The 23,227-nt window shown below is 46.5% G+C and overlaps 9 protein-coding genes across 9 annotated transcripts; 4 read left to right on the plus strand and 5 right to left on the minus strand.

Moving 5' to 3' along the window:
- Nucleotides 1-1,521: 1,521 nt before the first annotated feature.
- Nucleotides 1,522-2,477, minus strand: MGYG_07291 (hypothetical protein; the record flags this gene model as incomplete). The annotated part of the gene is made up of 2 exons (XM_003171242.1): nt 1,522-1,784; nt 2,162-2,477. 2 exons carry the CDS (start codon nt 2,475-2,477, stop codon nt 1,522-1,524), a joined length of 579 nt encoding a protein of 192 aa, XP_003171290.1.
- A 300-nt stretch (nt 2,478-2,777) lies between these two features.
- MGYG_07292 (hypothetical protein) lies at nt 2,778-3,253 on the minus strand (the record flags this gene model as incomplete). Its single annotated transcript, XM_003171243.1, has 2 exons — nt 2,778-2,851; nt 2,938-3,253. 2 exons carry the CDS (start codon nt 3,251-3,253, stop codon nt 2,778-2,780), a joined length of 390 nt encoding a protein of 129 aa, XP_003171291.1.
- Nucleotides 3,254-3,714: 461 nt separating this feature from the next.
- On the plus strand, nt 3,715-4,988 carry MGYG_07293 (hypothetical protein; the record flags this gene model as incomplete). Its single annotated transcript, XM_003171244.1, has 4 exons — nt 3,715-4,037; nt 4,108-4,764; nt 4,822-4,889; nt 4,957-4,988. 4 exons carry the CDS (start codon nt 3,715-3,717, stop codon nt 4,986-4,988), a joined length of 1,080 nt encoding a protein of 359 aa, XP_003171292.1.
- A 1,812-nt stretch (nt 4,989-6,800) lies between these two features.
- MGYG_07294 (hypothetical protein) lies at nt 6,801-7,988 on the minus strand (the record flags this gene model as incomplete). Its single annotated transcript, XM_003171245.1, has 1 exon — nt 6,801-7,988. The coding sequence occupies one exon, from the start codon at nt 7,986-7,988 to the stop codon at nt 6,801-6,803; it is 1,188 nt and encodes a 395-aa protein (XP_003171293.1).
- Nucleotides 7,989-9,836: 1,848 nt separating this feature from the next.
- Nucleotides 9,837-10,895, minus strand: MGYG_07295 (HpcH/HpaI aldolase/citrate lyase family protein; the record flags this gene model as incomplete). Its single annotated transcript, XM_003171246.1, has 3 exons — nt 9,837-10,428; nt 10,503-10,555; nt 10,614-10,895. 3 exons carry the CDS (start codon nt 10,893-10,895, stop codon nt 9,837-9,839), a joined length of 927 nt encoding a protein of 308 aa, XP_003171294.1.
- Nucleotides 10,896-12,042: 1,147 nt separating this feature from the next.
- MGYG_07296 (hypothetical protein) lies at nt 12,043-13,347 on the plus strand (the record flags this gene model as incomplete). The annotated part of the gene is made up of 3 exons (XM_003171247.1): nt 12,043-12,538; nt 12,602-12,990; nt 13,057-13,347. The coding sequence occupies 3 exons, from the start codon at nt 12,043-12,045 to the stop codon at nt 13,345-13,347; spliced, it is 1,176 nt and encodes a 391-aa protein (XP_003171295.1).
- A 163-nt stretch (nt 13,348-13,510) lies between these two features.
- On the minus strand, nt 13,511-15,391 carry MGYG_07297 (aflatoxin efflux pump; the record flags this gene model as incomplete). Its single annotated transcript, XM_003171248.1, has 6 exons — nt 13,511-13,797; nt 13,861-14,808; nt 14,865-14,947; nt 15,005-15,117; nt 15,169-15,183; nt 15,245-15,391. 6 exons carry the CDS (start codon nt 15,389-15,391, stop codon nt 13,511-13,513), a joined length of 1,593 nt encoding a protein of 530 aa, XP_003171296.1.
- A 400-nt stretch (nt 15,392-15,791) lies between these two features.
- Nucleotides 15,792-17,045, plus strand: MGYG_07298 (aminotransferase; the record flags this gene model as incomplete). The annotated part of the gene is made up of 1 exon (XM_003171249.1): nt 15,792-17,045. The coding sequence occupies one exon, from the start codon at nt 15,792-15,794 to the stop codon at nt 17,043-17,045; it is 1,254 nt and encodes a 417-aa protein (XP_003171297.1).
- A 372-nt stretch (nt 17,046-17,417) lies between these two features.
- MGYG_07299 (L-aminoadipate-semialdehyde dehydrogenase) lies at nt 17,418-21,066 on the plus strand (the record flags this gene model as incomplete). The annotated part of the gene is made up of 8 exons (XM_003171250.1): nt 17,418-17,652; nt 17,724-17,779; nt 17,868-18,278; nt 18,339-18,561; nt 18,618-19,039; nt 19,102-20,044; nt 20,108-20,472; nt 20,551-21,066. 8 exons carry the CDS (start codon nt 17,418-17,420, stop codon nt 21,064-21,066), a joined length of 3,171 nt encoding a protein of 1,056 aa, XP_003171298.1.
- Nucleotides 21,067-23,227: the final 2,161 nt, after the last annotated feature.

Consider the following 23,227-nt stretch of genomic DNA (forward strand, 5'->3'; position numbering starts at 1 on the left):
ATGATTAGTTTAATGTAGAAAAGTCTACCCCGGGAATTCGGTAACTACCTACAGGTTTAGTTAACCGTATCCGCGTGAGAACTTAATTCCAACGGCCTTATTTGCATTCCCGACTGGTATAAACACGCCAGCAGACATTCCGCCTTGTGCCATAGTCATTTCATAAATTCGAAGGGAGACGGGCTCTCCAATACCATACGAAGAGCAAGATGTGATGGTAGGCCTGCTGGGCGTAAACGTGAGGCATGGAGCGCGTTGTAGTTGACGGCAATACCAGCACATCTTTTGGATTATGCCAGCTTCAGTGACCATTCGAATAACTAATAGGAAGGCAAATAAGCTGAACAGGGTTCTTCTTAGATGCGCTGAAGAGCTCGAGAAAGCAGTTAGTGGCAGTTTATTTTTCATAGACAAAGTTGAGCAAGGAGTTGGTTGTGATCATTAGGCAATCTATGAGAGTAAAACTAGGAGTTATCAGTGATATGGGCATTATAGCTCTCGTGGTTGAGGAGATAACTAGTTAACTAGCGATAACTAGTCAACCTCATCTGCTTCGATATACAGCCAACCCTCTAGAATCTAACATGCAAGTTTTGCACCTGGGATTGATACAGAACAGCGATAAGGGAAATGCCTTCGTGCCATTCATAGCTCAGTTTTGCGCTATCACTTGCCGTCTTTATCGCAGGTACTGGGCAGGATTCAGGTCTGGGATGCCTTGCTGCCTTCAACTTGGCCCTTGAGGCAAAGGTTGGGTGGGGGATGTAACCAAGGTGCACAGGGGCCTATCCCGTTGACATGGTAGAGGAAGTTCTCAGATGAGGGCCAAGTACGATAACTAAAGGCTCCGCTCTGTATCTGTAAGATAGACACAGTTTATGCCTCTCTGCCGCCCGTTCCTTCCAGGCTTTGGCATTTTCCAATTGTTTTCTCCAAATTGCAACTTCGTCCCAACGTCCTATTCCGAACCTGGCCTATATATTGAAGTAATCACCAATAACAATATTAGCAAATCAAGGAACGGCGTCACTACCTTGAAGGATGGCAAAGCTCTCGATGGCTGCAGCTAGATACCTCCTCCGTATGAGAGGATGTGTTGCAACGGAAGCCTCGATAAATGGACGCGTTTTATCGGCTACACCAGTGAAAGCTGCGATCTCGGAGGGTTTGGACCTGGTGCAGGCTCCTATTAATCGTGTTGCATGAAGCGATTTCTGGAGTAGTCTTGCATTTTTCCACCTGTTACACACACACACACACACACACAAAAGACAAAACGACTTCAATAACACTATTCATTTTCACCCTTCTGAGCAAATCCTATACATAAAGGTATTGATACTAGAAGACCATACATTGAGTATAATCTGTTCTACCTGTCTCTTGCGCATGTTGTGCTTTGCTAGAATTGCAAAGTATCCCTCGCAGCCATTAACCTGGTCGAGTCTCGCAATCAGAGGTATATTGAGTTAACGCAGTAACTCTGCACCTGCTGCCTTGCGTCCAGAGAAATTCTATATGTCACTGTATAGATAATATAAAAGTGGGCGATGCCAGTGCGTACTGTCTGGCTCTGTTCTCGTGCTCGCAAAACCGAACAAAGCGATAGAAGTATATAGAAATGGCTTCTTTTGCTTCGGCACCTTCTGTAGCCGTGGAGAATTGGACAGAATACTCGTATATTTGCATCTTATTTGATGTCTTGTTTAGTAGAAGTTCGCTCCATGAGATACGATATTGATAAGGCTTCCATATGATTATCCCGATAAAGCAGAGTTGGGTACCTGCTTTAATTCTATATATAGTTAGTATTATTTATTAAAAGTGAAAATGTCTAGTAGAAGTCTTACCTGAAGAGACAAAGAAAGGGTTTCTGATTGCAGAGCTGAAGTATACAGTTATGCATTGCTTTAACATAGCTCTGCAAGGGCTAGAAAGCTATAAATTGGGAACTTTTAGAGGCCTATTATATATTAGCACAAAATAAAACAAAGCAAAACAAGTAAATAGAACAGACATACCTGAAACAAAAGTGTGAGACCATTGAAGGATTTGTTAACTAAATAAGATTCCAGAGCCAATTGTAGCGGGAGATTGGTTTTTCATCCTTCATTTCGAGAATTTTAGTAGCAGAGGAGTCGATAATGGTGCCGTCTCTTACTAAAACATGCACGATGTATTCGGTTGAGCTCGGTGAATTGAAACATTGTAGGGTGGTCACTGTTCTTGGGATGCGACGCGATATAAGTGGCAAAAGAGGTACACAAGCTGGTGCCATTCTTCCAAAGGGGAAACAAGTCTTTTGCTGTAAACATCTGAACTTGAAGCATCTCCTTCATTTTTTCTTTGCTGATTGAGCTCTCTCCTGTGACAAACGTATACATGTCGATGTGAAGTTTTTTTAAAATGAAATCGAGCATGATAAACGAAGTGTAGCAGGAGTTGACCCACGCCTCCTCATAGACCAAAGACGCCATTCTCGAAAGAATTAGCCTGTAGTAAGTAGACACTGCTGTTGATTGGACGGAACGCGGGGTGGCATAGTTAGAAATAGACGCGTCAGGGCGTGCTTAGATAACTAACTAGTTAATTAACTACCTAGCGGTTTGTCAGTGAGAAAAAAGATCCACGCGTGGAAACCTGGGATACAGTTATCTGAGATGTGAAGCGCGTCGTTAAGATAAGAGTGATAGTCACAGACGAGTGAGGGTGAGTTGATCAGAGAGTGAAACTTTACACAGACTTTTCTGGGGGGAAAGGACGGTGGAAGTTAGTTATTAGTACTCCTCTCCCATGGAATACTTGATATCTGCGTCTGTATCGTAAGGGATAGGGTCACCCTCGCGGACAACTTTTATCTCTCAGCAATGTTATGTTTCAGCAAAAAAAAAAAAAAAAAAAAAAAAAAACTATAGCTAGGAGGTCGGGAAGGCTTACTCTTTGGGCCATACTTCTGTAGATACGCAGCGAGCTCCTCCGGGCTTTTATTTTTCAGGTCGTCCAACATTTTATCAAACCGGGTAGGAGCTTTCTTGTCTTGAAGCTCTGCTGAGGGGATCGGGAGGGGCGACTTGTGTAAGAGGTTTGAGGTTATCTTTAGCGACACAGGTTCAGTCAAGGACACACTCGTGGCATCTGTTGAAGCCGGAGAATCCGCTGACGACACGCTTGAATGGTCGGCTGTTGCCTTCGTAACGGTCGATTTGGCTGGGGGATGACACATCTGAGCAGTCATTTTCTCCTGGCGAGACATTGAACTAGCTGAAAATTTTGAAGCAGAGGAAAACAGAAAGCTCTAGGTATATTCCTGTTGTGGATCGTGTTTGTAGCTCTTTGGGGGACGAGGGTATATGATAAACGTCACTGACTTGTAATCGATGATGAATGAATGGTGCGAACGTCGGAGCGAAAGGAAAGGAAAAATGGTGACGGCTTATCTTTTATATTAGTTAACTAGTCTAGGTAGTCATCCGAGCCAAGATATTAGTCATAATCCCTATTGTTTGCCTCTTCCTCACCACCATCTCCTATGTTTTACAGATTCCTCACTTTTACTCCTAAGGCCCTAATAATCTCCTAACGGCGGGCGGGCAGACGAACTTGTCCTCAAGCCCCGCAAAAGAAATATGGAGCACGACAAAGCAACCAAACATTCTCTCCCACTACATCTCTCTCACGGCGTTTCTTCCATCCCTCCTCCTAACCAGTTCGAAAATGGCTGCGACGATAAAGGTTTATATTCCTCCCGAGGATTATCCTTCTCTTGAAGAGATACGCAAATCGTATACAAACCACCATCTCCCAAAAGCTACTATCAACAAGATAAGGTCGGACATTCAGGCTATGTACGATGCAGGCGTACCATTCTTCACGAGAGACAGCATCCGCGATGTTTACGAACAGCTGAAAGGGGATTTGCGGCAAGGGCGGACAATATCAGTCAGAGGACTCGATGGTGTTATGGTCGACTATGACATCAAGGTCGGCGATGCCTGGACGCGAAACGAAGATCTGCCCGAGAACATCGAAGAAGTTGTGTATGTCTATGGCTCTACCCTCGGATGATGCGATGTTCGGTAGCTCATCCGCACTTACGATGATTTGTAGAGTTAAGCCTTATATCTTTTACGTATCGGCAGAGTATCTCCGAACATACATATTTAGTGAACGCGAGGCATACTGCAACATGCGTATAACCTCAGATATAGCCGAACGAGACAGAACTACAAAGGAATTTATAAAACCTGTCCCGTCCAGTGACATTGTCAAATCTGCCTTTAAGCAAGCCTTAGAGCAGTGGGAGTCAAGCGAAACTTGCCTAAATTTGCAGTCAACGTTAAGCAAAATGACCTTTCATCCAGACCTCAAGATCACCAAGATTGTTGCATTTGCATGTGGCGAAATTACAGGTCGATTTTCAGATGCCCCAAATGATGAGTTAGGAAAACTTTTCTGGGAGAATTCGTCGGCCCAACACGCTCTGATACTCACTTTACAGAAGAGCCTAAGCCACTTATCTAAAGCTAATCAGGCTATCCAATGCTTTATGCAGGACCCTTCATACACACCTCTCGACTCTGAGGTACTTGCAGAGTACGGAGTCAACACCCTGAACGACCCTGAAGGTTTCCTTGAGGTTGATGACACAACTGTGATCATTTCCTGCGCTCCCGACATCCCGGTAAAGGAGATAATCGTAGATATCGCGCGGCCCGCGATGATGTTTTGGGATTTCTATGAACATAAACCAGAAGGGAGAGTCCAGTAAGTGCTCTTTTAGACTTTATGTATTTCTTCCATATCCTAACTACCTAGCTATAGCACGGATCCATGTTCTCCGCGCATCAAGAAATTCTTGACTACCCACTATCAGGAATCTGAGTTCCCTCGTGACGAGCGTTTCAAAAATTTTTCTATATATACAAGACTAACACCTAGTTAGTTTTTCATATTTAGTTGCCGTCATAAGTGAGGAACAGGAAGAATAGGTGTCCGGAGGCGAATAGAAGACCTTGTGTTGTTTCTCTCTACACAAGCAAATGGTTGCGGGAGTTCCCGCAAGTTAGTGATAGTGCTTACCTAGTTATCATATAACTAACTAACTAGTTATCCCAAGTCACTAGCTCATCGGTTGGTTCTCGCGTTGCATCGTTGGCCCCAAAACAACATCCTGAAACTTCTCACTACGCGCACATATTATACCCATCACCCTCGACAGGCCAGCAACAAGCATGCACTCATTATGAAGCTCGATGTGCCCCTTTCCATACCTCATACTACACGATGTTCACTCGAAACGATCAGCCGTGTCGGGCAGATCGATAAAACCACACCGATACTATACTATCAGCAAAGCTCCGTTGCTGGGAATTGTTCAATGCAACTTCGGTTGGCGGTCGCAGTGGAATTTCATGCTGAATTTAGGCAGCAATAGCACTGCCCGACGCCCTGTTGCTTTTGCTATTTACCCCTAGAACTTCTATACCAAGCCACGTATGATCAAAGGCAGTCAGTTAGGAGTGCTGTCTGCTCTGTCAGCTTGGTAAAATGACAATGGTCTATCACTCTGCTGCGCACCTCTTTCGCCCCGTTTATGTACTCGGTGTAGCTGTAGTCTCCCATTTATTTATCAATGGAAGACGAACAAGAGTGCTGCCTGCCGTCTGGATAATATCATACCCATCACCCAATGCGGCGTATCATTTTGTCAACCTCGTTCAGATGCCCTGTGAGGCTGTTTAGTGTCTCATTTGATTATCAATGGTAGATAATCAAAAGTACTACCTACCTACAGCCTAACGGAATGATATCATAATTAACATTCAATGCGGCGTATCATCTTGTCCGCCTCATTCGGATACCCTGTGAGGCTGTATAGCCTCATATAATCATCTCGAATGCAGAATGTACCCAGTGCTGCCTTTTTTTCGGCGCATGTTTAGCTATGATACCAAATGTTGATGCAACAGATATCGAGCAATTTCCTTCGAGTTCTATAATATTTCGTGGTATATAAACTGGCTCAATCAATCTGTGATAAATGAATATTGAACTCTCTCAAAGCTTTATTATTAGCTTCTACGGTCCCAAAGCCATTATATAGCGACTGCTCAATCATTCAAAGAGAAATTTTTATTCATTCTCCTGAATACTTGTGATTTGTGATATTCAAGCATTTTATTATACACTCTACCAAAGATACTTACCCCAAGTCGACAAATATTAAAATCTTACTAAATACTATTAAATATACCACGAGCTTATAACTCAAGGAATATATGTGAGTTATTTTTAGTATTTTATTCAGGAGAACCTTCAATCTACAATAAAATAGTTTTCAGGTGCTAATATAGTTATAGCTCTATCATGTGTGCTTGGACAGAGGTTACATATATTGGGTGTGGTGATGTGAAGGTCGAGGGACTTATAGACTGTCCGTACTATCCAGCTTGCAATAAACGTATCGTTAAACAAACCCGTCAGGGGCTCTGCGATTCGTGCCGGAGATACCCAACCCCCGACTGATAGGGATACGCCATATTCGCAGCACTATTGGTGCTAGGGTATTAGCAGAAATAACAATCTAATAATACCTGCCCATTCTACTGCCCGTTAGATAGGTACCTCTTGTGTGCTGCTATTGAGGACCCTGTTGCGCTACTGGTTACATCCTTCACTATAATCCGAATCTACATTTGTTTTGCACTTATCTTCCCCTTTCCTATAAATCCTAAATATTTTAAATAGCAAAGCAAACGCTGTAAGCACTGGGATATTAAGGAAATTATTCCTGGGCACCCTTATGTTTCGGGACTGCCATCCATCTCCGCAGAGCTACGCCCGCGTTGGCTCGTAAACCTTTCCTCAATATAAACTGCTCTTTTTGACAATTCTTGTGAAATCAGAGGCCTACTCTGCGTCAGTTGCTCAATCCGTGCCGTCACTATCCTTGCCTGGGTAATATTAAAGTCGAGCCGCTTCTGTCGTAGTATATCCTTCATGGAATGAACCCGTAGCACCTGGCCACTGAAAAGTACATCACATATTTGGAAAACCTTGAAGACGGCGGTTATTATCAAGGAGATGGAAGCCGAGTCCAGTAGGTTGTTGACTTGTGCTGAAGCCGACTTGAACAGTCCTCCCTCATCACACATCTCGAGCATGAGTTTGCAGCTGGCGTCGACGTCTTCTAGTATCTCTTGTACCTGGTTATCTGACATGTCATTCTTCTTTTGGGTCGGTAAACCCGTCTCCCCTGAGCCTGCAGGTCCTTCTTTCTCCGTTAAAGTAAGATGACGTTGAAGCCTTGAGCATTGTTCCAGCAAGCTAGTAAACCCGCCTTCTCCAGATATTCCGTTACGATAGTTGCTGCGATCAGATGGCTGGCGAAAAGCTGGTGACCAGGATGGCGTTTGAATGTTTGGGAGTGGCGGTAGCGTAACCAGGTCGTCAGGCTGTATATCAGAAAATGGCTGGCACGATGGATCGGTAAAGTTGGGAAAAGCCGTCTGCTCTGGCTCCATGAAGGGGCCGTCTATAGCTCCGGGAAGCCTTAGCGGTTGGCCAGATACTCGTAAGTCAGAGCCATGTTCCTCTATCTGAGCTGTAAAGTCCTGGTCAGAGACCCAGCCTAAGAGGTCGTTATTTTGGTCAACGACTGTTGGAGATTTCCTTGTCGATGATGTGACAGCTTTTTGGGCTCCTGGCCAGAAGGAATTGTTTGTGCTAGGGGGAGTAGGAGTAGGAGTAGGTGTGATTGTTTCGATCGTCTCGGGAGAGGAGTTATCACGCCTGCGTGGTCTGCCGCTCCTATACCGTGGTAGAAAGTAGCATGAAAGCCCTCTTGACTTGCAATTATAGCAAGGCCCGCCATTTCTCGACACCATACAGCGTATCTTGCGTTTGTGGCACGCATCACAGGCATTGCGTATATTTGGCTGCGAGCCAAACATGTACTTGCTGTCGTCGTTGGTATGATCTGATGCCATGCTTCCGTACTCCGCACCAGTTACCTGTATATAAATAAAAATAAAATAAATGAAGCCCAGGGTTCACAGGGAAAGCTTTCGATATTGGTGTTATATTTTTCTTCTTATTTTTTATTCATTCTTCGGATCTTGTTTTTCTTTATTCCTATCCTGGGGGGAAGTAGATATTTGGTTGCGGCTGACCCTAGATCGGTCGGCTCGTAGGATGGTATAAGGAATAGAAGCACCAGAAGGAGAACTTAGGGTTATATTCCTATATGCAGGTTGAATCTCAACCCTGGTTCAGACTCCAATCCATGACTAGTAGTGTACGTGTCTTTAAGATATCTCATTTCTCTTATCGTGGACCCCCGGCATTTTCGCGTAAATTTATCCACAGGTTCTATACGGATGAGGACCATGGCAAAGACGAGCAGGGGGGCCTAGCGTCATCCCACCTCTGGATAAGATGTCAGTGATCTTCAGTCAATACGGAATATGGGGCAGTTACGGGGTACTCAGTTAGCTATTGGTGAGCCCGAAGATGTTTGAGTTATGCAGCGACTGGCAGCCATCTTGGCTTCTGCAATATAGCCGATGAAGCAACTGACGGGCGGCGGGAAGACAAACGGGAGGGGCCGGACCGTTAAGTTGTTTAGTAACTAGCTACATGAAGATAACTTGCCAGGTTCTCTTCCATGCCGACGAACTGCTCCGTATGGTACTTTTGGAGGCCAGCATGGAGCTGTTTTACGCGCACCAAGCCAACAGGCATTCTTCCGCGGATGTTGGTTAATCTATTTCTGCTTCATGTGCAAGGTATACTCAAATACCCTGGTTGAATAGGTTGCAGCCTCTCCCAGTCTCCACGCACTTATGTGCGTAACTCCTTGCAAGTCTCGTAGTTATATATGGTTTTATGCTTGAGTCTGCAGCTATCGCCGTTTCTTTTTGCGCTCTCCATCGCTCCCATTTCTTTTCTTTTGCTAACTAATATCCATTAGAGTCCAGCCCGGTTCACTCAACAATGAACACTTCGGTGATCTCAGCAATCACCATTTTGGCACAATCCCTCAGGGAATAGCGGCTTGTGCATCTCGAGAATGGCAAATTCTTGTTCATCCAAAAGCTAGCTAGATTATATACCCTATAGCGCTATCCGGAAGTGGGCCATGGATCCTTAACTACTTGAAAGGGTTCGGCCTCTCTGCTTTGAGGAACGGCTGAATTTTGCCCAGACAGCGGCTGTGTCTCTCCAAACAGCTGCTGCATAGTATCCAACGGACGAAGCATAACAGGCGGTGAATGATGAGCTGCCACTGCAACCTGTGGATAGCCCAGCTTCCTTCCTAACAACGGGGGATAATGCTTTCAAGAGCAAGGGTCGGATAGTGATATTAGTCGTATTGCAATAGCGAGAGAGGCAAGGAGAACCGAAGAGGGGGGTTTGAAGGATTTCATCTCTACCTTGGGGAAGAAAGGCCAAGGGCAAGCGAGAAATCCATCAACAAATGCTTTCTCCTCCGTACACTAGCAAGGATCATAACTAGAGATGTATACGTTGAATCTATTTCTGGCTAGTGTCATTGACGACATCATAATATATCTGCGTCTTTCAACCAGCATCGAGAGATTTTTTCAATGCAAACTGTAGGCAAGAAAACGACGTCCTATGGCCCTCGGTTGGTGGCTTGTGATATTCGATCTTAATCTTATACGAACAGAGATATACAGATCTGGGAGAGGATATACGAAGTCTGGAGAGTTGATACGGATATGCGATTGTTTAGTTGGATCTGGTAAATGAAGCAGGGATTATTTATCCTAAATACGGAGTATGATGGCTTCATAATATCCAAAAATTTGTCTCTAGCAAGAACGCTTGCCAGCGGCTGGCAGGTTCTCTCTCGCGTTTACGATGAGTTCCCGTTGAGACAGGATGCCCAACCAGTCGCCACAGACTGGGATGAAGGACTTGTTTGCCATCAGGGGCCAGTTCTTATTGAAACATCCTCCCGAGTTAGGCTTGTCATACTTCCTCAGAGTATCTTCGTATCGCTTGATCACAGCGAGAAACTCTGGTTCCTCTCCCCACATCCCATCAAACCCTAGGCTGACACGCAGGTCGAGAGTGCCGATCCAGACAGCGTCGATGTTGTCTCCTACGGAGGCGAGCATGGCGTCCAGGTTGTTAACGCCAACCTCGGATTCTATCTGAATGATGAGCGCAGCCTGCTTATTCACACTTTCCCATATGGACAACGATGGATCGATGGTGTTGGCACTTAATCCTGGAAGCCAGCGAGCGGGAGGTGCAGAACGGCTTCCTTTGTATGCTTTGCCAAACTTGGTGGCGGCCGCAACATGCTCAGCCTGCTCAACAGTATCGACTTGGGGAACGACAACGGAAGCTCCAGCGTCTAATGCGAAGCCGATGTTTGCATGATCATGACCAGGGACTCTTTTATTTGAAAAAAAGGGTTAACTTTTGCTGTTGCGGTCTCGAAGGTGAAGTTGGAAGTAGTGGCTACTAACCGGACAAATGCCATAGTCCTCCCTTCGCTCACCTCTTGGATAGAATGGACTACCTGAGATTGAACATCAGCCGCCCATCCGTTGCCCAGTCGAGGATCGAATGTAACTCACATTCGTCATGGTCTCAACGCCGCAGGGCGAGTGTTCCCAGTCCACCCAGATGAAGTCGGCGCCTAGTTGGGCTGCCATTCTGGCAATTGGAACGGTAGGCAGGGCCAAGTAGAATCCTATCAGTGGGGGAATCTTGCCTTCATGTGCATCTCTTAAGGCCTGACGGGCCTTGTGAGGCTGCTGAAGCGATGGCGCTCTATAAGCCAGCATCCCCTTGGTGGCTACCTCCTTGTATTCGAGGCCCGACTCAACCACAACCTGAGAAGAAGCACTGTCCCCCATTTTGGCAATATAGACGGTGCGAGTATAGAAGAATTAACACGGATTGAAGATATCCTGCAGACAACCAAACAAACACGTCAACCTTGAGCCTTTAATAGTACTCCTTAATTGGAGCTGAGTATAATGTCCTCCCATGGCTTTTGGTCCGGTACAATCTCACTTCGCACGGCTATTTTCTTTTTTAAAAGAAAAAAAAAGGCCGGCGACTCCGTCATCTCGTATTGGAGGAGTTTTACCCATGTACGGGATACCTTTTCTCTTTTGACGGCCTCAGCCCAGGTTCGCTGATATCCCTTTAACAGGGGTAGCTCATTATTAGGCCGCGGCCAAATAACAAGGTGCGGAGGAAAAAACCTCGGAAAAGAGAAAGGATCTCGAACTTATTTTTCCTGCAGCCTATTTATCCATCAAGACCTCCGTGGGAGATAAGAGCAGGGATAATTCAGCTATATGCTGCCAAGTGCTTCCTGCAAGTACCAAATCCTCTTCAGAATCCAGTGTGAGAACATGCTGGCCCGCATTCGAAGGAGCCAAAGTCGCCAGCCTGACTTGAATTTCAGCTTCGGTTGATGGGGTCCACGTTAGTCTAGCCTTGTCAAGGCCTGTCAACGATGAGAAAAAGGAGTGGCGTCTCGAAGTCAAAGCGCTGCTCTTCATTGCGTTGACGGGAGGCTCAAGCGGTATCTGATATCCAGCACGTCAGGGGGAGGGGCACTCCATTATATGGTCAAAAAGATCAATCCTTGGCCTCATGATATCAGGCTTGGTAAAATAACTAGTGTTTTAACGTAACTAGTTAAGGAGAAAAAAAGAGAAGAGAAAAGAGAAAGAAGAAAAAAAGGCTTCTTGAAATTCCCCGGATGATGAAAAAGCTCCATGAGCAAAAGAACCTCCCGGCCAGTTCTCCAGGCCCTATTCCCCCAGATTAGCTACTTTCTCTAGCTCTTTTCTCTAGAAAGATATACCCCGACAAGCCTTGCTGGGCTTTCTTAACTTCTTTTTGCCCAGATCGCATGGCGTTGCCATGACTCGCACCTCTATATATCTATATACTTCCTCCTCACCCCCTTGCCTCCTGATATCAAAACACACAAACCACAAATCTCCGATATCCCACTTCTGATCGATACCTTATCGGTATATCACCATGCCGTCAAGCCAGCCCGAAACCAGACATGAGGAGTTGGCCTTCAGAAACGTTAAAACCGTGTCCATCTCCGACGAGAAAGTTCAGCCCGAAATAGTGGCTGTTCAAGAACCAGTTTCGGAACCGGACCAACCTGTCGATGCCCCAAATGATGAAGAAGATGATGTACACAGACAGACAGCGGAGAGGATCCTTGCTGTGCTTGAGCAATACCTTCTCCCCAAGGCCCCCGATGCCCATGATGGTTGGGCTCAAGGTGCCCCTAAGTTCATCACAGTGATCCGCAAGTTCGTCAAGGACGGCAAAGCGGTACAGATGTGTCTGCCAGCATTCCCGTGGAAGTCGGCCAATACCGCGTATAGGGTACTAGGCAAGCTGCCCGACAAGGGGGAGGAGGTGGCCCTAAAGCGGCTAAACGCTATATGTGAAGATATCGGCAACATATATAAACCCGGAGCGAAGATGCTTATAGTCACAGCCGGGCTTGTTTACAATGGTAATTCAATGCAAGAGAAAAACGCCTTCTTATCATCAGTTTGTTAATTGGAGTTTCTCCCAGATCTGCTCAGTATCACGGACCGTGAAGTCTGGGCATATAGCGAGGCCTTGCGATCTCTCGCTAAATTGAGCGGTTGTACTCACCTCAGCTTCACTCATCCAAAGGACCTTGTTCACATTCCCGGACTACCGGCCAAGGTCGAGGAAATGGTATATGTTGCCAACGCCTCTAACTTCCGACGAGCATTGTTGAACAAGTTCAGTAACCCGAAGCTGGATGTGGCCACGGAGATTGTGGAGCAGGAAGATACAAGGTTGATCTACTGTGCCTATACACAGCTGCTGGAGAATGACCTTCGGTATATGTACAACCTGGACGAGCATAAGAACGGCCTGAGATATCGCGACGATGTCAAGTTCCTAGCTAGACAGCTGATCATTCGTGGAGACGTAAGTTGGTTCTATTATTAACTTTTTCAGGCAGATACGATACTGACCGTTTAATGATTATTATAGACGCTGGCGGCGGCAATCAGGGACAAATTCCCAGACCATCTCCGCCTGAGTGTGCATCAGTCGACGGGCGAGCATATGGTCTCCATCAACCTGCTACCAACCAGCACTACATATACGATACCCTGGCAGTGCAGTGTGGCATATCTGGCTGACGGAAGCCTCATCAGTGGACCGAGGGCGATCTTTGAGGATAATCCGAAGTTTGAGCTTGGTCGGGAGAAAAATGGGAGACCGAGTTACTTCAAAGAGAAGGCTGTTAAAGTGGGGACGAATGGATTGGAAAGGAAATAGAAAAAACGGACAAATTGGAAAGGAACTGATATATTTATTTGTGAATGAGAGGAGTTTTATATACTTTTTATACATCTTAACCCCCCGGTTATTTTTATTTTTTTTTTTTTTACCCTAGCTACAGCACTTTTATATAATATCATTAACATGATACTATGACCCTCTACTTCAGCTTTAACCTTCGCCAACTATTACCGAATGTACAAATGACTGCGACACCGGCATAGGCGGTGACAATTAAGAAAACAATACGTAGACAGACGAGGTAGGCCTCGACGATGCCGGGAATGGCCTCGGCGGAGAATGCGTCGCGAATCTCCGTGGCTCCTGTAGCGATGACGGTACGGGGGTCGACGGAAGGGGCGAGAGTTCGCAGTTTTGTTAGGAGCATGTTACTCAAGACGGATTGCCCTGCTCCGAGGGAGGTGGAGGTGCCGACACAGAAGGAGACTATACGGTGTTAAGTTATTATTAGTTATGTAGGAGAGAGAAAAGGGAGGGGGGGAAACGTACATAGGAGCATGGCAGTGGTGGAGGCAAGGTCTTCGGGCTTCGTCTGGGCCTGAGCTGCGATGATGGCAAGGGGTAGGCCGGACCCGTACGCAAGCCCGGCAAGGACCTGATATCCAGCCCACTGGGCAGCAGGGGCAGCAGCGTAGAGGGTGTAGATGAGGCCGGAAGCAATGCAGCCACCGGCACTGGCCCAGAGCATGAGTGGGACGTAGTGTCCCGTGAGAGAGACGAGGACACCCGCAGCCGCTGAGCCGACACCACAGCTGATGAGCAAGGGCAGGTTATAGACACCAGCCCTGGAAGGAGAAGCGCCGACGACGACCTGGAAGTAAATGGGAACATAGTAGAGCAGCAGGTAAAAAGCACCCTCATGAAAGAAGCCATATGCCATGCCGACAGCGACGACACGGCGCTTGAGTAGCCTCGACATGAGCAGGGCATGGTCACCCTGGAAGTACTGCGATACTACAAAGCCAATGGTAGAAACAGCGCAGGCGACGAGGAAGCCAATGACGGAAGCCGAGTTCCATTCTTCCTCGATACCGGCGATCTCCAGTGCACGCGTGAAGAAGATGAGTGACATGAGAGCCAGGACGATGCCGATGGGATCCATGTGAGACAGCTTCTCCTTGAGCGGCGCATCTGCCCGGTGAGCAGACTGTGGAGGACGGAAGAGAAAGAAGATGACGAGGCCGGCGACACAGCCGATGGGCAGGTTGACGTAGAAGCACCATCGCCAGGTCGCCTGCTGGGTGAAGGCTCCGCCTAGGATGGGTCCAAGGACGTTGGCGATGCTGTAGATGGTAGTAATAAGGCCAGTGAAGACGGGTCGCAGCTGTGGGCGAACGACGACGCCGAGGATGGCGTATCCGCCTGATGCGATGCCAGCGCCGCCGACGCCCATGACAGCCCGGCCGACGATGAGCACGGTGCTGCTAGGTGCAATTCCTAGACCGTCGTTAGTCTGGAAGTGTAAAAATGATAAACGCAGGAAGTAGACGTACCGGCAATTAGAGATCCCAGACTGAAGATGAAGATGGCGCCCAAGAATGTGTACTTGATTGAGAAGAAGGGATATACCTTGCCCCTAGACAGTGTTAGGGTGCTTCCCATACGTGTACCAGGAAGGAAAAGAAAGACCTACCAGAAAGGCTGGAAGCAAGCCAGGGTGATAAAGTAGGCCGATGCATACCAGCCGACAAGGTTGATGCCCTTGAAGTCGTCTGTGATGCGAGGAATGGCGGCGGCGACGATTGTCTATGCAGCTGTGAATAATAGTCCTGTCCACTTGCTGGAGGAGCAAATTACCATGTCCAGGCCGACCTACACATTGGTTAGTTAGACATAACCAGAGCAGAGCAGGAAGAGCTGGAACAAAACACACCATAAACAGGCCGAGAGCGACTCCGAACGAGACGCAAGACGCCCAAAAGACTGTTGGGTATTCGACATCCTGCTGGACGGCTTCAACTTCAGCTTCAGCCCCAGCCTCAGCGCCAACTCCAGCAACTTCTCTCTTCTCCGGCTCCATCTTGCGTCTTTGAAGATGAAGAGAAAGATGGAGATGAAGAAGGAGAAGAAGAAGAGGAAGAAGAAGAAGAAGAAGAATAAATCCGCTAGTTTCGCTCTCATTTTTCCTTCTCAAACTCGCGCCTTTTTGGCAGGGATCCGGGGCAAAAGAGAGTCGAGTGGCTGAACCAAGGCTTGTTAGCAAGGAAGCTGAAAAGGCAAAAAGAAATAAGACGGACAAATAAGAAGGTTCGGCAAGTGGATTTTACCTAGTTAGTTAAATAGTTAAATACCCCGAGTCTCCATCTCATGCTTTTATATCGTATATCTATATATTAGTTGTGGGTTGTACGGAGTAGTCGAGTCGTAGTCTCGTAGATGATATAGGCCAGAGAGAGACGGACAAGACAGAGAGACAGAGAATGGACAAGAAGAAGGAAGAGATCAACTTCGTCTGGGGCAAGCCGGCGCCCTCGCTGCTGCCGGTCAAGAGGCTCTCGCTCGCTGTCCAGACGGTCCTGTCCAGCACTGAAGCTGCCACCGACGCCCTCGAGTACGGCGACCCGGCCGGCCCTGTGCAGCTACGCCAGGAGGTCGTCAGCCTGCTCGCCCGCTTCTACCGCACGCCCAACGAGGTCGACGAGGTCTGCATCACGGCGGGCGCCAGCCAGGGCCTGGTGACGGTGTTGCAGGTGCTGGCGGATCCCAGATACACCCGGCGAGTCTGGATGGTCGCCCCTTGCTTCTACCTGGCCTGCCGTATCTTTGAAGACGCCGGCTTCAGGGGGAGACTGAGAGCTGTGCCCGAGACCGACGACGGCATCGACCTGGCCTATCTCGAGCAGTCCATGAAGGAAGTTGATGCTGAAGCAGTAGAAGAAGTCGAAAGAGACGGCCGCAGGTATAGACATCTCATCTACCTGGTGCCGACCTTCTCCAACCCGTCCGGCCGCAGCGTCCCCCTGGCTCATCGTCACCGTCTTGTCGAGCTCGCCCGTCGCTTCGACGCCCTCGTAGTCAGCGACGACATCTATGACTTCATCGACTCGAGCGAGCAAGTCGGCTGCCTCCCGCGCCTGGTAGACATCGACCGCGCCCTCCCCTTGCTGCCCTCCGACGCCGCCGCCCACCGCCACACCGTCAGCAACGGCTCCTTCAGCAAGCTCGTCGGCCCTGGCGTACGCACCGGCTGGCTCTCTGCCTCTCCCGCGCTCACTCGCAGGCTTTCCCAGGCCGGCGCAAGCATCGCAGGCGGGTGTCCCAGCCAGCTCGGCGCCGCCCTCGTAGCCCAGTTTCTCGCCTCGGGGGCGCTGACGACACACATGGCCGACCTGCTGCCGGCCTACGCCCGTCGACGCAGGCTGATGGTGGACGCGGTGGCCGAGTTGCTGGCGCCGTTGGGGGTGACGCTGGTCGAGGATGCGGAGGGCAGAGAAGGTGGCTATTTTGTGTGGCTGAGGCTGCCCGCTGGCTTGGACGGGGCGGTCGTTGCGGCGGGATGCGCGGAGGAGGCGCTGGCGATCTTGCCTGGCGCTGCCTTTGCTGTTGCTGGCGATGCTGGCGGGCCTTCGTACTCTGCCTATCTCAGGCTGGCCTATTCGTGGGCGGACGAGGAAGCGCTGGCGGAAGGCATCGCGCGGTTGGCCGGCGTCGTTGGCCGTCTGCAAGCCCAGTAGGATCGGTGTATTCATCATACTACGGAGTATATTATACGATATATGCAAGATGTTATACTTATTAGTCTACAAGATGTACTAGTTAACTACTGTAGAGATGGTCAATTATCCGTATTTCATCCGTATTACTCCGTATATACTCCGTGGCCGGCCATATAAAATATACCGTCAAATCGGCCGAATTTGTGCCACACAGCATTCCTGCGATTATCTACCGAGATACGAAGAAGGAAGATGGTTGACGGCCGCAGGAACTATTGTTTGATGGCCGGCGTAGACGCTGGTTATAAAGCTGTGTACGATAGCTGGGCTCTTCATCAATTCATCAACAAACCGCCTCCTTAGTTATACCAAAACACTCTCGTTCCAGCCATGGCCGTCTCCAAGGACTATGGCAAACGCCTTGTCATTTCAGTCTTTGACGAGGTGGCCGCCGAAGAACCTGGCCGGATTCTCTACTCGCTTCCGGTCTCGCGAGACGTCTCGGAGGGATTTCGAGATATCACCGCCCTCCAATTTGCAAATGCCGTGAACAGGACGGCCTGGTGGCTTGAGGCAGAGCTGGGGAAGGGCTCGTCTTTTCCAACGGTGGGATACTTTGGTCCTTGTAGGTTTGCCCCTGAAAGCCGGGAGCCTGTTGTATACAGTTTGACACTGACGGCGGCGAAAAAAAAAAAGGGAATGACTTTCGATATATACTGCTCATCCTTGGATGTATCAAGGCTGGCTACAAGGTAAGCTTCATGAAGAAACAGCAGCAGCAGCAGCAGCAGCAGCAGTAGAAGAAGAAGAAGAAGACGAACAGAATGGTAACTTCTGCAGGCGCTTCTGCCGTCACCGCGCAACAGCATCGAGGCTTCCGTGGCCGTGCTGAACGCAACCAGCTGCGATATATGGGTAACCCCAAAGGAGAGACATGAGATGTTGCCTCAGATCCTCGACCGGCGACCCATGAAAGTAATTGAGATACCAGAGACAGACGAACTGCTGAACCCGGAGCCGGTCAAGGCCTATCCATACACCAAGACCTTCGAGGAGGCGGCCAGCGACCCCTTTTGCATACTGCATACCTCGGGCTCAACCGGCCTTCCAAAGCCAATTATCTGGAAGAACTCGCTCATCGGCACGTTGGATGCTACCCGTTTGCTGCCAAAGACTGACCAAGGCCTGCCTCCCTGGACTGACATCTTTGACGAGGGTGATCGGTTCTACTCTGCCTTTCCCCTTTATCATGTAAGTTCGCTTCCATGGTGCTCGTGGGAGAGTGAAGAATACCAATCTGACTGGTGGTAGGGTGCGGGATTAATCATGAATATCTTCATCGTGTCCTTGTATCGTACCAGCAATGTTCTTGGGCCGGTCGGTGTGCTATCAACCATCAACCTTCTCGACTCCCTCCTCGACAACACAGATATCAAATGCTGGAGCGTCATACCGTCCATAGTAGACGAGATTGGAGAGACGCCTGCCATCCGTGCCAAATTTGCAAAGTCCAAAGTCATAATTGCTTCAGGAGGTGAGAGCCTTGAACCCCTGAAAGTCGCTTTTGATTTCTAACAACCGTAAAAACAGGTCCCGTCACCTACGCCAGTGCCAACAAGGCGACCGAGGTTATTAGGATATTGAATATCACCGGAACATCAGAGGGCCTTTTCCAAGGAAGTCTTCTCGTGGAGCCAGAGGACTGGATATACTTTTCTTTCCACCCCTATGCTGGATTCGACTTCAGACAGGTCGACGATGATGTTTACGAACACTGGGGAGTTCGTAATGAGGACCGTGTTGACCTATATCAGGGCATTTTCCATACCTTTCCCGATATAAAGGAGTTGACTTTCAAGGACCTGTATGCGCCGCACCCTACCAAGCCATATCTGTGGATCTATAGAGGGAGAACGGATGATATGCTTGTAATGTCGAATGGAGAGAAAGTTCGCCCGGTTACCATGGAAGCTATCATCAATAGTCATCCGGCAGTCAGTGCGTGTCTTATGGTAAGTTTATATACCATATATGACTGATTTGATAGCATGGTCTCGCTGACAGAAGTGTATAGATTGGAACGGGATACACCATGATGTCCCTTCTTGTCGAGCTGGTAGATCCCGAGCCAGCCTCTGAACCTGAACGTGAAGCGCTCCTGGCCAGTATCCTAGAGACAGTCCATGCTGCGAATGCGATTGCGCCAAAGCATGCACGCGTATTTCCAAGAAATACATCTGGTTTACCAAGCCAGACAAGCCTTTTGTCCGAACAGACAAAAACACCCGTCAAACGTCGCGATACCGTCCTCTTCTATGAGCAAGAAATCAAACAGTTCTACAAGAGCATGGAAGAAGACGGCTACTTGGCAGCTAATATCGACTTTACCTCCCACGAGACGACTTCCGAAGGTATCAAACGCCTGGTAGTAGCTTCATTGCCGAGTGCAAAGGATATAGGTCTAGACGACGACCTCCTCGGTGCTGGCGTCGATTCCTTAGTTGCCTTCAGTATCTCCAATTCTCTCCGTTCCGCCGTTGGGAAAAACGGCGTTAGCGAAAAGAAGAAGCTCATCGTCACTGCGAAATTCGTGTATACTTATCCGACCATCAATGCACTCACGGCAAACCTCTATAACTTAGTCCACAACGTAGCTAACGGTAGCAGTACGCCTGTGGATTTGCAGAAGAAGAGCATGAGCAGCTTCCGTGCTAAATACGCAGCTGGCTTGATGTGTTCTGGCGCCACTGTCATTTTGACTGGAAGCACCGGTTCTTTAGGGTCTTATCTGCTTGAATCGCTCGTTCGCCAGACGAAGAGCGTCAACAAAATCTACTGTCTCAATCGTGCAGAGGATGGTAGGGCCAAACAGATGGCAACAAGTGAGCCTAGGGGTTTGAGTATAGATTGGTCGCCGGAGAGGGTTGAATTCCTACAGTGCGACTTGTCAAAACCAAGATTCGGACTCACGGTCGAGGCATATAACGGCCTTCTTCAGGACACAACACATATAATTCGTGAGTACCCTTCTCCTGTTGTATGTTGTTTGGTATATAGCTGACGAAACTTTCCACGGGCAGATAATCAGTGGCCGGTAGACTATAACTGGGACATCTCCAGTTTTGAACCTCATATCCGCGGTGTGAGGCACTTGGTCGATTTCTCACGCAGAAGCAACCATGACCCTTCCCTGTTCTTTGTATCAACTATCGCCACGGTTAATCACTTGAGGCCAGAGGGTGCTGTTCCTGAGAAGCCTAACCATGTCCTGACCACCGCCCTTGATGGCTACGGTTCTGCAAAGCACGTATCAGAGCTTATCCTTGAGGATGCCGTGGCAGCTGCTGGCGTGAATGCATCCATCTGCCGAGTTGGACAGATTGCCGGCCCAGTGCTCAGAGGACCTGAGAAGGGTGAATGGGGGAAGCAAGAGTGGCTACCATCTGTATGAACAACCCCCCATCTCCCTAAACATATTTGAACAATGTGATGTTGTTGCTAACAATCATTTCATTGCGTACAGTTGATTGCTAGTTCCAAATACCTCGGGGTCCTGCCATCAACGCTAGGAGCTCTGAGCAGGGTAGATTGGACCCCAGTAGACCTACTAGCCGACATCATCCTCGAATTGGCCAGCGTAACCCCTGGCCCTATTACCAACGGCGCTTCAGCCACACCACAAACACCACTGCCTGTTTATCATGCAGTTAACCCAAATGCCGTCGGCTGGGATAGCCTTGTCCAGGATATCGCAAAACAGCTAGGCGGATCCGTCAAGATCGTCCCGTGTACTGAGTGGGTAGATGCGTTGAGAAAGTCCAGACTCGGCGCAGCAGCGACGGCCACTCAAAGCCTGAAGCAGAACCCAGCACTGAAATTGCTTGATTTCTTCGAATCAGTCGCTAGTTCGGCAGAGAAGGGAGATGCATGGCCACTTCTCGAGACGGTGGAGACGGTGAAAAAGAGCCCTAGGATGGCCGAACTTAAACCGGTCTCTGCGGAGTGGATGAATCTGTGGATGGAGCAGTGGAAGTTTTAGTTGATATGGTTCTACTTGTAGGCAACATCACTAGTCGTCTTTAGGAATCATGTGTATTAAATGATTGCAGCAACGGAGCCTTTCTTTGATTCAATCAAGTCTCTCATTCTATATTATTGTCGGAGCGAAGCGAAGACTATTGTATTCCAAAAAGTGGGTTCAGAATGGGTAAAAATATTCATATCTTTGGGTCCTCGAAAAATAACTGTAAATTAGCTGATTGGTTAGAATTCTCGCCTCTAATTGGTTACTGGAACAGTGCATATCTAGTGCCTTGGCACCGATAACTAAGCTCTCACCAAAAATATAACTAAGTGTAAGGAACTCTTATTGAATCGTAGCGGAGGTTACTGAGTAAGCTAGGCTTGGCGAATATTATATCGAACTATCTCAATTTATAATAGAGATTGCGTTATACAGGCGTATATATTTTAATCTATAGACTTACTAAATATATAAGTATTATGCTACAACCCAATAACCGCGATAAATACCTATAGGGAATTATATAACTCTCGGAGAAAATATCACGTGACTTACCCAAGCTCTAGTACTTATATAAGTATATATATATATATAAGTATACCTTACTATATCTCTAAAAGAAGGTAGTAATTAGTTCCTTAGATATTAAAATTCTTATAGCAACTTCTTATATAATACGTACTTTAGCTATTAAGTACTACTATAGCGTCTATAAGCCTTACTGCCTTATAGTTCTAATTACTCTTAAAAGAGGATATTCTATTAAGGTAAATAGTACCTATTATATAAATAATATCTAGTAAAATAGAATAAGGAATTATATAAGTAAACCCAGACTCCTAGATATATATTCCTAATTAAGATAGGGATAACCTATAGGAGACCTATAAGGAATAGGACTTCTTAAAAGAGGATCTTATAATAGAATTAAAATAGATCTAGTAAGTAGCTAAAGAGGTAAAATAATAAATTAGACTTATAAGAGAAAAGAAAGAACTCCGAGAGTTAGAAAAATAAGCCTAAGTACTTAAGAAAGAACTTAAAAGAAGTACTAATAATAAAAATAAAATAATAAATTCTACCCTTAGTAGAATTTACTCTATAGAACCTCTAGTCTAAATTAAAATTACTAGAATAGTTTTAGAGTAAAAGTAGAATAATTACTCTAAATAAGGCTAAATAGAAGAAATTAACTAATACCCTTAGGAGAGTTAAGAAAAATACCTAAAGATTGCGAGACTAGCGGATTAGGAAGCTAATCTTTCTATATATAATAGGAGAGTACTAGTAAATATACTAATAAGAAAAGTTCTTAAAAAGTTTGTAGCTCTAAACTAGAAGGAGATAGAAGACTTTATTATATATATTAAGATATTCTATATATACTAAAGAGTATACTTTATAGGAAATAATACTAATAAGATTCTAAAGGCTATTACTTATTTTAATAGCTACCTACTAACCTACTAGTACTAATACTCTCCTATATATAGAGAGTAAGTACTAACTTAGAAGAAATTTATAAATTAGTTATAATACTAAGTATTGAACCTAAGTAGAGCTTTCTATAACTATTACTTTAAATATATTAAAGCTTAATAAAGGGATACCTAATTAATTTATAAATTCTCTACCTTCCTACTAATACTAGAAGGCTATCTTAAATAGAAATTCAATAAGTACTAATAAAAAATAAACCTAATAAGTAAAATAATCCCTAAAGTAATAGTTAAATTTAATAAATATACTATTAATAAGGAAAACCTCTTATATAAGAAGTTTATTAATTAATTAGTAATAACTAAATAAAATCTATTAGATAGAAAGAGAAAAATAAGCTACTATTAAAACTTAACTCCTAATAAAGGGAAGAAACTAATAATAATAGATTAAGATAGGAAAAAGATTAAAGATAATATATTTAACTCTAACTTTAAATAAAAAAGACCAAATAGGATAGGGAATAAACTAAATACTAGGAAATAGTGTAGCTACTATAAAAACTCTACTTATAATAATAATAAATACTATATCTAAAGAAAAGGAGAGAAGAATAAAAGGTAAAAGCGAACTCTTAACTATAAAAAGTAACTATTAGAGTTACTAAAGAGGAGAAATTAATAGAGAGAGACTATATACTATTATTCTATATCTAGTAGAAATAGAACTCTAAAAG

This window comes from Nannizzia gypsea, genomic scaffold (assembly GCF_000150975.2).
Source record: "Nannizzia gypsea CBS 118893 supercont1.6 genomic scaffold, whole genome shotgun sequence".
NCBI classification, from domain to species: Eukaryota; Fungi; Ascomycota; class Eurotiomycetes; order Onygenales; family Arthrodermataceae; genus Nannizzia; species Nannizzia gypsea.